General features: G+C 33.8%; 1 protein-coding gene across 2 annotated transcripts; it reads right to left on the bottom strand.

Annotated features, from left to right (window-relative positions):
- Nucleotides 1–5,688: 5,688 nt before the first annotated feature.
- LOC21392670 lies at nt 5,689–11,425 on the bottom strand. Of its 2 annotated transcripts, XM_024171263.1 has the most exons (15): nt 11,404–11,425; nt 10,557–10,980; nt 10,223–10,316; nt 9,793–9,979; nt 9,449–9,704; nt 8,974–9,189; nt 8,774–8,860; nt 8,550–8,684; nt 8,112–8,225; nt 7,721–7,968; nt 7,553–7,633; nt 6,995–7,226; nt 6,618–6,716; nt 6,338–6,523; nt 5,689–6,022 (listed from the first exon to the last, which is right to left on the bottom strand). In XM_024171263.1, exons 2-15 carry the CDS (start codon nt 10,899–10,901, stop codon nt 5,924–5,926), a joined length of 2,379 nt encoding a protein of 792 aa, XP_024027031.1. In that variant the 5' UTR covers nt 10,902–10,980; nt 11,404–11,425; the 3' UTR covers nt 5,689–5,923. The 2 variants fall into 2 exon arrangements, with proteins under 2 accessions (XP_024027031.1, XP_024027037.1); XM_024171269.1 differs by lacking the exon at nt 5,689–6,022 and having other exon boundaries at nt 6,447–6,523; nt 7,017–7,226.
- Nucleotides 11,426–12,946: the final 1,521 nt, after the last annotated feature.

The following is a 12,946-nucleotide window of genomic DNA, read 5'->3' as shown; positions in this document are numbered from 1 at the left end:
AAAAAAAAAAAAAAAAAAAGAGGTTATAGGGGTATAGGGTTTTTGAGTGGCGGTGAAAGATTTATCTGTTCTAATGAAAATAATTATTTTTTTCAATATAAAAGGTAAGATGAGATTCGCAAGGGTAGGATGTGAATTATATATATATATATATCTGTGTGTGTGTATATAGGGTACATTTATATGCGTGCGTAATCCAAGAAAGGAAAGGATTTGGTTTCTATATTATTCCTTTTTGGTATATAACTAATAACTACAATGTAAGCCAATTAAAATTTCAATTTGAATCCTTTCAAAAATAAAAAATAATTCGAATTTATCTCAAAATATTTTAATTTGAATAAACTTGTATTATTTCGACCTTATTTTACTTGTCAATTATCCCTTGGACTGATCTTTTTGGATGGTTAATGTCCGCTAATGTTTTTTTTTTTTTTTTTTTTTTTTTTTTTACTGATGTTGGTACAATCTTTGGTTTAAAAGTGGCAGATTTGATTTATCAAGGTAGGTTCAATCTCTATTCAATGCAAGAACCTTCTAGAGCGAGTGACAAATAGAAATTGGTTTAATCTAAAAATATTTTACTTGGACTGATCTTTTTGGATGGTTAATGTCCGCTAATGCCCTTTGTTTGGAGTCTTAGATATGATAAAATATGATGAATTGAGACGTTATTTTATAAATACGTAATTATTTTAAATATAGTAACTATGTTTTTATTTTCTGATCGCCTAGAAAGGATAACAAATATATTATTTTTTCTTTTAACAATTTGTGACCTCGAATCACTGCACGGCTTGCTCAGCTATGGGGTGAAACTGATGCCTTTATGTTAAAAGATTGGCAGCGTTGTTGCTTGTAGTTTGTGGTTTGGTTGGATGGAACAGTCGTTGCGATTCATTGACATTCCAATTCCTTCGGCCTTCATTCAGAGTCTAGTTGCTGTTCCAGGTAGGGTCTTGCATCAAAATGTGGCCAAAAAGTTTTTTTAGTATTTATCACAATCGCATGCACATTCTAAAAGTATTTGGTCCATTCATAAAAAAAAAAAAAAAAGTCATCCGATTAAATAGGGACGGAATTTGTTTCTTTGACGAATTTGTCAAATTTAAACCACATATTAATAGCACCCAAAATAAATTTTTTAAAAAATATGGTAGAATCGTGGAAGACATTGCCATTGGGAAGTTGCATGAAATAAATAAATAAATAAAAACTCAAGAAATAATGCACATATGACCAATTATCGAGAGAGAGGAGAGAGAGTTTGAGGTCAAAACGCTATTGTGAAACTAAGCTTATGATAGCTCTTTGAAAAGCCCCAGATATCTACTTTTATTAGGCACTGAATTTGTAATTTTTGAGACTGTGTGAAATATTTTATGATTATTCTCGTAACAGCTGCCAAAGCTGTCTTTTCTAAGAATCGATAAAACAAATAACTGAAACCCGTACTTTTTGAAATAGTATTACTGCATCTAAACCAATGTTACTACCATTTAGAACATTTTATTAGTTACGTGTTGGAGTTGGAATCAAGTCATTTGGAGTTTAGTAACCCGAGTTGTGCGCATTGCAAGTTTCATGTAAAAACCTTTAAAAAGCTGTCAAAACCAGAAAATAATAGAATTTTGATTTCTTGAAAACTGTTTTTGAGGTAGTTAGAGAACTCGGATTTGAACATATGGTAACTCGTTTCGAAGCTCTATCTGTCTACTTTATTCAGAAACTGGAATTTGAACCCCAACTCCTAGAACTGAGATTGCGACACTTAAGAAACTTAGCCTACCATTTAATGTGTGTCATTAGTGACGTGTAGCACTTGGAATGACTCCGTTTGGAGTTTTGTAGACCGAGATGAAAAGTGTGAATTTGAACCCCCAACTCCTAGAACTGAGATTGTGACACTTAAGACACTTAGCCTACCATTTAATGTGTGTCATTAGTGACGTGTAGCACTTAGAATGACTCCATTTGGAGTTTTGTAGGCTGAGATGTACGTAGTTGAAGTTTCACATAAAATTTTTTTGAAATGCCTTGAAAAGTTAAAATTTCATAATTTAAATTTCTTGCTAGATGTATTTGAAAGGCTTAGAATATTTAAAATAGAGCATGTAATAACTCATTAGAAAGTCCTAGATGTCTATTTTCATTAGGAACCAGTATTCTACCATTTGGAGACATGTAATACAATTTGCACGTGTTTCCGTAACAGACGTCAAATCAACCCATATGTGAGATTAAAGAACTGGGCGAATTGAATGATTCTTTTAGATAAAGAACTAAGTGAAGGACTTCCCTAAGTACTTAGCTTAAGGTGCTTGGCTAGATGTTGAGAATCTAGAACTTTTTGAGTAATGTGCAAGAATCACGTTCGTGATGTTTCTTGTTCACTAATTCTATAACTTTGTATAACCCTTCTCGTTAGAAGTTGAAAGTTTAGACATGTGTATAGAGATGATAATTCACCTCGTTGATATACGAAAAGCCGTGATCATATAAGAAAACACAAGGAGTCGCAAAGTGATGAAATTGGTAACATTGTTTGTTTTCTTGCATTTCATTGTTGTTGTTTTCGCAAGTTTAACCGTTACCCAGGTTTTGTTTTAATTCTGAGGATGAAATTTCTTTAAGGGGGTAGGGTGTAATTAACATCCTGTTAAATTAATTGAGATTAATTAATTTAATCCGATAGTTATTGTTAATTAATCTGATATCAGTGAAACAATTTCAGTTATAATTATCATGTAAGGCCCTTTCCTTTTAGAAAGGATTGGGTTGAAATTGACAATGCTGTCCCCCGAGCAGTTTTAAAGTGTCGGTAGCTAATTTTTCAGAATAGGAATAATAGGTCATTTCATACTCTATTCAAATTGGGCTTTGAAGTCTAATCATAATATTTGCCCAAAAAGTCTAAGCTCATTTTTTATTTTTCCTTTCATTTTTCTTTCTTTCTCTCCTCTCACACGTCTCTCTCTCCACGCCGGCCAAACACTCGGATGAGGATTTTGGTGTTTGTTTTTACCACCTCCCGGCTCGTTGGAAAGCTCTCGATGAGTTGAGAATTTTGACAGGTCACATGACCTCAAACTCCTCCGAACGAAGCCGCAATCACTGGCCGAAGTTCTGAAAACAATCGAAACTTTCAATCGTGATATCTCCTTCGTCCGATATCTGATCGAGGTGATTTCAATTCCTATAGATTCAGACTAATTCAGAATGAAGAGATGAAGAAAACCTAACCATTTTTGCAGCTCATCGCTGGCCAAAACGCCGCAGTCAAAGTCATCGGAAAAGTCACTCGCCGCCACCTTCGGTTTTCCATCTCCGGCCAGTTTTGGTTGGCACCACCCTCACTACTAGGTTTAGAACTGAAAGACGAGTTGATCCCGACCAGTTTCAACCGTCACCGTTTGGCCGGAAAACAGAGCCACGGCCCCCATCCGAGGAGGTAAGGGGTGGTTCCGACGATCTAACCGTTGGATCGCCGTGATTTTGTTGTCAAAACACTAAGATCACGGGTAAGAAAACCCTTTAACCAATTTTAAGATTTCATTGTCAGAAATCTGATATTTGAGTTGAAAGATTTTACTGACGTTGTCGGTCCCGATCTGTAGTTTTAGGGGCTGAATTGTGTGAAATTGACTACACCATTGAACTTAGAAGGGTCGATTTAGGGTGGCTAAGAGCCAAGTCCATGGCAGAAATATGCTCCGGCAATCTCTGCCGCCGCTGTCGCTGATGGTCAGATTCTGGTGAGCTTCTGTTCAGCAACCTCCCGACCTCTGGTCAACGATCCAAGACCATATCCTGACTCATTTCAATGTGCTAAACGCAGCGGTGTCTTCCGTTGGTGCTAATTCCACTATGTTGAAAAATCTACTGGTACTGTGCACGTAAATCAAGGCGAATCGAACGAATTCGTTGAAGTTTAGAGCAAGCTATCCAACACATCTAGGTCAAGAGGGCTTTAAAACAATTATGGACCCGACAAGTATGGCAAGCAGAACTAGCGACACGATCGGACATGGAGCTTCAAGAATAGACTGTTAGACAGCGTGAAGTTATCCGTAAATTAAATTGCCAAGAGGTAGGATATTCTTCCCTTATCCTTGTTAGTCTGTTTTAAAGTATTTTGGCCATGTAAATGTTTTTAAAAGACAAAAACATGTTTGATAAAGAAAAACACATTATTGCTCTTGATCTCATAATAAACTGATTTCAAGTTTTAATGAATTGTTTCTTAAGAAAAGATATCTTGTGAACTGGTAAGCCCGTTGATGGCCTAGATAGGATATGAAGATTGTATCCTTAGGAGCAAGACCCAAAACCCGGACAGGACCACTACGGTGGTGTTTAGGCTTGTGCTTGTGGTTGTGTAAGTAATTTATCATATTACAAATTACTTGTTGATGCCTGTAATACGGAATTTAAAGTTTATACTTCCTTTCAGAAAAAAGATGTTAGGTTCCAGCTGTAGTGTTTGAACTGGATATCTTTATTTATTTATTTACTTGTTTATAAAGTTTTCTTAAATATATCATACTGGGCATTTCACTCATTTTTCCTCTATTTTCAATGTTTTAACCCCTCCCACCAGAGTTAGTAGCTTGACTAGCAATGTGGTAAGCTGATGCCAACGAATTGAAGGCTCGAGATACGAGGTGATTTATTTTAATTAGAAATTTACAGTTTTTAAATTCTAAAGTTGTACTGTATATTTGTATATGATCTGTATTGGTCGGCATTTCCCTGAGATGTGTAAAGTTTAAATCTATGGACTTTTTTAATATTATTTGTAAAAGAAAGTCTCAAGAGTAAACTATCTTGATATTTATGTATTTATTTCTGTGATTTTTGTTAAATAGACCGGTTTAATTTTGTCACGACCCCAAAGATGAGACTGTGATTATTGGAATTTAATTTAAAAATTAACTTAATTAAACTAGCGACAAGCTGCAAAAATGGTCGAGTTTTCTTCGTCTCTTCATTCTGAATCTATAGGAACTGAAATCACCTCGATTGGATATCGGACGAAAGAGATATCGCGATCGAAAGTTTCGATTGTTTTTAGAACTTTGACTGGCGATTGCGGCTTCATTCGGAGTAGTTTGAGGTCGTGTGACCTGTCAAAATGCTCAGCTCATTGGGACCTTTCCAACAAGCCGGAAGGTGTCAAAACGCACACCAAAATCCTCATCGAAGTGTTTGGCCGGCGTGGAGAAAGAAAGGATAGAGAGACGTGCGAGAGGAGAGAAATGGAGAGAAAGAAAGAAAAGGGAAAGAAAAAAGGGAAAATGGGCTTAGGTTTTCTAGCAAATATTATGAATTTATGATTAATTTCAAAGCCCAATTTATATAGAGTATAAAATGACTCATTATTTATGTTCCGAAAAATTAGCTACCGACACTTTAAAACTGTTCGGGGGACAACAGTGTCAATTTCAACACAATCATTTTTAAAAGGAAAGGTACTTACGTGATAATTGTAACTGAAATTCTTTCACTGATATCGGATTAATTAACACTAACCATCAAATTAAATTAATTAATCTCAATTAATTTAACCGAATGTTACACCATACCATTACTTTTATTATAAATAACAAATAAAGTAACCAAACAAATCAAAAGTTTTGCTAAGAAAAAAAAAAAAGTATCTACGATGTATACATTGCTCTAGGGAAAAAAAAACGAAGAGAATTTGTATATTTACCCAATTTTAATAAAAGAATTTGCTGGAATGGAGTACCTACAAGAAAACATCGCCTTCAAGCTTGTATTTAATCAAATATTCCTTGCTTTCAGCTCAAGAAACTTGTTTAGATTTGCACCACTTGAAAGTAAGTTCAACTTCGTTTTCCTTTTTCATTTCAGCTAGAACAATTTCTTCGAATGCGTTTACGAGTATAAACACAGCTCTTCACTTGGATTTTTTCAAGCATTCTTGAGATAACCCGAAATCCTTGTTGGTAGTAACATTTTGCCTCCAAGGATCATGGTGTAACTTGTGATGCAGAATCTGATTAAGAACAGATCAATTAGGATAACGAGCTTTAAATACAGAATCACAGACCTGTAAACATGTACAGCAGTTAAAATTCAAGATATTATATTAATGGTATGGGCTCCAACTTTTTAATATGAACTCCGACGGGACATGGGAATTGTCATTCTTTTGTTGGTAGGTTATCTAAAAAACCGTTACTATTAAAAGGTTACATTTACCGATAGAAAGATACCAACTCACCTGCCACGTGCATTGGTATTAAAGAGTTGGATTCCTGGCACTACTCAAAAAATATTGATATGAATTTGATATGATGAGATAAAATACCTGTACAACTGTTGCAAAGACATCATCTTCAACTAATTGTGAGAATTCGTCCGCCCAACTTTCCTTTCGGCCATAAGTGGTGTTTTGCCTCTCGGCTTCAAGCATAATGGAGTCACGATACAAGAATCTCTGCCAGATTTTCTGCACATTTCCTAGCTTGAATTCTATTTCTGTCTTATTAAATGCCTGGAAGGATTGGAAAGGGAAACAATAAGGCATCTTAATGCTTTCAAACTTTTTAATAAATTTTCAAAACTAGGAAAAGAAACAAAGAGTTTACCCTAAGAATGTTTATCAAGTTTGGAATTTCATCTTCACGTAACCGAACAGCAAAGCTTTCATAGTTAAGCGCATTCTCATATGGTAGGTAAATCCCATCCTAAACAAGGAACAAAACATAAGAAACATGAATTTTGATTACTTCTTATTTTGACCAAATTGGTAAGATGCTGTCAATTCCGAGTGAAAAATAATCATAAAGCCACTCCAAAATAACTCCATAGTTCTTTTATGCCTTTTAAGTCTTTTGACATTCGCCAGATTTAGACATCACTCAATAGCTCACAAGTCTAAGAAACTAGATTTTCAACGATGTTATGATAAGCTAATCCACAGGGATACAAAAAAAAAAAATAATAATAATAATAATAATAACACCTGAATGATCACAGGGACACACCCTTGTAAAATGCTATCTTCCATCCGTCCACTCCAACCATCGCCTGGAAATACCCCACAGAAAATGGAGCTAGCTAAAGCTTCGTGATAGTTCACGGAACGTAGAGGGGTAACAATCACGTCCTCTGCATGTTGTTTCCCAAGCATGCCTTCCTTGTTCGGGCTTGATCCAAATTCTTCTGCTAGTTTCTGTCTGATTCCCATGCTGTACCTGCATAAATATCACCATATTCATGTCAGAGCTTATGCAACTAAGTACATAAATATACCAAAAATCAAAGATAAAAAAACCCCACTTCTTCTACAACTCAATAAACATCACTGATTCTCAACGTCTCATCTTTACGACTTATCAAAGTTTTTTTTTTTTTTTTTTTTTTTTTTTTTAATTTTATTTTGAAAGAAAAAAGAAGAAGAAGAAGAAGAGAAATAGGAACAATATTATTGACAACGGACACTTAATTGGTTGTCTATATACGATTTTAAAACCTACACATTTCCTAGCAAGATTTGCAAACTGCTTGTAAGTTTACTTACGATGCTTCGGGTCTTCCATGCTCATAAGCTGGTCCCAGATTTCCATTGAAGTAAAAAAGGGTCTTCCGCTTCTCAAGTGCTCTGAAAATAAAGAACCAACACTCCAATATTATTATATTTCGCCAAGAGGTATATAAGCAATGAGACTGCTTTAAATCAACAGTGTACCTAGCCCAAAGTTTCAATCTTAAGGAGTCGACATCAGGTCTTTTCCAGGCAGGAACAACAAGATCTTTACGCGGGTCAAAGCACTGATGGTTGCCTCTTGTAGAAGAAGGAATACTGTCCCAGTTGTCAGCCCAGTAGGCTGTCGTTGAATAATTATGCTTGGAGTTGGTATTACCCCAGTGAACCAACATCATGCTGTTCCAAATCTCCTTAGGGGCATAGCAAGCACCTTCATCCCACGAGAAAAACTGCCTTCAGATATAGACGTGTCCTCATTAACATACTTACTGTAATTGTTACTTCAAAATTGCAAAGAACTAAATAATAGACAAGCAATGATAATAGTAAGCATTTTCTCTCCTTGTTATTGTCACTCTTATTTGCATCATACCCAAATGTGGTCTTTTCCGGATGAGCGGTTCCAAAACAGATATTGTTGAACAATGTGATCATATGCCTTCTTATAGAATTCCAGAGTGAGAGAGCTCCTCAAGCCCCTGTGATTCTGAAAAATTTCCAGGTGTTGTGCGCATACTATAGTATTACATAAAGCATTTGACAGATTTTTATTTACTTATTTTTTGCTCAAGTGATGCTGAGGATTTAACAAAGAAACAAGGAGATTGAATAGAGATGAGGGAATATACCAAAAATAAATCGCATGAGAAACAATGGCCTAAAGAGAAAACTGACTACACAAACCTAAATGCGAAACTGTTTTCAGAATCAAGAAACGAGGTAGACAAAGTAAAGCTCTATTTTCCAATCCCATTAGCTTAAGAATATGGCTTCATATAAAAGAAAGTAAAATTAATGTTTAAAAGCATACCTCCATGCTCAAGTGAGGAGCATCATCAGCCCGAGTTATAATGCACGAATCAAGAACAGGTACAAAGAAAAAATCTGCTTCCTCACCGTTTAAAGTGCGGTGTGGACTTGCTAAGAGACTCTCATAAAATGCTACCTACAAAAGTAGTGACATAACAAAGGAAAATACCCTAAGCATTTTATAGTTTTATTATGTTTATTACAGATCACAGTTCTGATTTATACCTGGCCACCATACAACATGTCTGACCACAAGGTAGCATTACGTTCATCATATATTCTATTTACACACTCTAACTTGAAATGGCGTCCCTACAAGAAAGCACTTAACGAATTAAATAAACAACACTCTTGCTCTTGGCAGGTAAAAAAAAAAAAAAAAAATGAACAAAAAAACAAAACAAAAAAATTAAGTTCATTATCACCTCAAGAAGCAGGCTGTTGAAATCTGGTGGCAAGTCATAGACATAAATAAGGGGTCTTTTCTTTTTTACAATAGCGTTGAGGTTGACGAGTTTCTTGCGGAGATGCAAACTATCTGGAACTTCAAGATGAGCAGGAAGAAGCCATTGAGGCCACTCTCTAATAGATGACATGACGGATGGAACACTGCAATCTATTCCATACCAACCATTGTTGCACTGGAACATGCATAAACTCGGTTACACAACAGATAACAAAGGGAAATTACATAATGGAAAATTTTATTTGAGATGGTTTATGCTAATTATAAATGGGTTCTAAATTCCTAATTTTGGTCGCTTGTGCCAATAGTATTCAGTTCAAAATTTATTTTCCTAACGTCACACTTATCTATAAATGATAACTTGATGGCTGCCCAAGTTTTTTTTAACCCTCTCTAAAGAAAACAGGACACCACAATCCTCTCAGTGTAGTCACCTGACAAAATCCACCACGGCAGTGTCCACGACCTGAACATTGATTAATACAAGTACTTTGAACAGGCACTTCACAGAACCGACCCCAGAGACCATCATATTTGCAGTCACATTCCTCTTTGAATTGCACCTTGTTAGCATACGCTTCGGCTGGGTCTACATTGCACCATCCTATTTTACTACCATTAGTTGTGAATACATCCATGTCAGCTTTTGCCCAATCAGTCAGTTTGGGACCATCTGGTTCAGAGCGTAACCTGATAGAAGTGTCAATACATTTCATACTCGCGTTCTCTAACCTGTAATACTATAATGAAAGCCTTATGAGGATCTAATCACGCTTACTTAAGCTGAAAGCCACACGACTCTGCCAAAGGACGATTGGGATATTTCGTGCCTTCCCCACAGAAGCACATTGCTCTTGTTGTGTCACAATGAGCAGGACAGATAGAGACAACCCATCTCCCATGTGGGAGATCTGGTAACGCCGGGTAATTGCAGTTCAATTGCAGTCTCTCAGAGCATCCTTTGCCTGCAATTTTAGCAGATTTTATCAGCCAATGAAGATCAATCATATGAGAGCTTAATAAATTGAAAGTATCAACTTATTTCCATTTCTTCAATCACGATTTCATAACTATTAACATCATAGAAATTTTGACACAACAGAACAAAGTATAATTGGATATCAGAATTAAGTAACCACTTGCATATGCTTCTTATTAACCAACACTTTTCAAATTGAGAAAAGGAAGAGAAAAAAAGAGATACTTACCATTATATCCATGATAGCACCGACATTGTCCCAATTCACGATTGCATACGCCTTGGCCAGAGCAGTCATTTTTGCAGCCATTGCCACCAATAATCTGTCAACCAAACAAGAAGTTTAGGGAAGCCAAGTAAAAGCCAACCTTAAAAGGCTTTTTTATTTTATTTTATTTTTTTCCTGAATGGGGCCTATGGCATTACCTGAGACCCCTAACCCAAACCCCTCCCCTCCCACCATCTGAGCTAACCCCATATGGGTAAAAGGAAAAACCACAAGGAGTTTTGTTAAATGACACACACAAGATCCGTGTTTTAACAGAATAGAATCCTCGTATCACCTCAACAATGTTAACTTCTTTAGCAACTGAATCACACCCAGCCAGCCACCAACCAATCTCGGCCTTCCACGGGGCACCACGATAAACAACTGCATTGTGCAAGTCGGAAGGAAACCGGAGATCTAGATCAATAGGCTGTTGTGAACTTTGCCTTTCTTTAACAAGTCCAGTTTTCACTTCAGATGATCCATTCATGGGAACACATGAAGTCTGGGGGAGCCTGAAGTAATTAAAACGAGGCACCAAAGGAAACAAGAAGAGATGAACCACTGAAACCAGTGCCAAAAGAGAAGCAATTGTGGCAATCAGAGACCAAGAGAATCTCCATTTCTGAACAGATAGCATTCTCTCTTTCAACCCTCTTCAGTGATTAAAGATCTCTAATATTTACATAAACCAACATATCATCTTCACCACCAAAAACCTATAAAATTATTAGCAAATCAGCTCACGTAAAAATAAATAAATAAATAAAATTCAGGAAATAATAGTTATTAAAACAAATACCCAATTCAATTCACATAAACTTTCAACCTTTGCAAAAATCACATGTTAACAAAGTGTGAGAAAAAAATGGAGTTAGACAACCTTGAAAGTTCCACATTGACCCAAAAATCCAATATCTTAACTGACATTAAGTTTCATTCCAAAACCTCAAATTCATAAAAAAAAAAATAAAAAAAATAAAAAAATCCTAAACCCACCAGCAATTTTTTATTTTTTTTTTCAAATGAGCCGTATAACCCCATTAATAGCCAAGACGTTATGAAGAAAAAGTCACACACAAAAAAAAAAAAAAAAAAAAAAAAAAAAAAAAAAAAAAAACCTTCAACGAGGACCGACTTACCCCTTTGTATAAGATGCGAAAAATTCTGCAAACAAGGACCTGAATATACAAACAAAAGAAAAAGAACTGAGACCAGAAAAAACATAGAGAAAAGTCAACAAGGAAATTGAGATTGGAAAGAGACAAATATAGGAGTGTTTATTTACCAAACATGACAAATGCCTGTTGTTTAAGGTTGTCCGGTGCAAACCCAGATGTGGAAAAAATGGAAAATAATAAAATATATTTTCAAGTCCTCCACAAACGTACAAAGCATCTAGCGAGGGAGAGAGAGAGAGAGAGCGATCACTTCTGAACTTTTTTTTTACCGCTGGTGTGGGGGGTGATTTCGTCAATTGGCTAAGTACCGATGTACTTACATAACGTCCTTTTTTTTTTTTTTTCTTAATTCACAACCGCACCCCTCTTAAGCTCATTTTATTTGGTATACTCAAATTTAAATTATTAATTATTTTATAATTTTTTTTTATCACAAAAAACTTAAATTTTAAGTGTTAAAATCAAAAATCATAATTTATCACAATGTTTATACGGGCGTTACAAGCAGACACGTGATCCAAACATGATTAAAACTATAAAAAATTACGTTTTACTGAAAAAAAAATATTAAAATTATAACTTATGAAAAGCTCAATAGTAAGTTTTGTACTATTTTAAATTAAATAGAGGCCAAAGTAAAACGACCTTTATTCTTTAGGCCAAATTTAAAATTAACACTTAAAAATTTAAAATTGTTTGGTAAGCTATAACTATAATAGTTGTGTTGGTTTTAAAATCAGAGTAATAACGTTTCAGAAATTATGAGGTTGAATTTCTTTAGATAGTTAAAAATTATAATTATAATATAATATAATATAATATATATAATTACAATATAATCTATATTTATTATTATATTTAATATAATAAAAAACTATTATTATATAATATATTAATAACATATTATATAACTATGATATAGAATATAATAATATTATTAAAATTGTTAATATAATTATAATATTATAAAATATATTATAATAATACATAATAAATATTAATATTTCAGTTATAATATAATTAAAAATTACAATTATATTATATTATAATATAATATAATATATTATATATTCATTATTATATTATATTAAACAAATATATTTTAATTAATATATTATATAAGCATGTGTAATACATTATAATATATAATAATATTAGAATTATAAGATTATATTAATATTTAATTATATTAATTCTTATATTATTATTAATATAATAAATATAATTATATCAATATACTATAATATATAATATATTATAAAATAATAATTACAATATCATATTATAATTATATTATAATTATAATATCATATTATCATAATATTATTATAATATCATTTTATATGATAAAATAATTATATTAGAGCTATTAATATAATTATGATATTATTTGTTACAATATTACGATTATGTTATGTTATATTATATTATATTATATTATATTACGAGTCTGAATTTAAGATTGAGAAGATTGTCAATTTTAAATTTTATTAGGGGTATTATG

This window comes from Morus notabilis, unplaced genomic scaffold (assembly GCF_000414095.1).
Source record: "Morus notabilis unplaced genomic scaffold, ASM41409v2 Scaffold41, whole genome shotgun sequence".
Lineage (NCBI taxonomy): Eukaryota > Viridiplantae > Streptophyta > Magnoliopsida > Rosales > Moraceae > Morus > Morus notabilis.
This window is presented reverse-complemented; position numbering and strand designations above follow the sequence as displayed.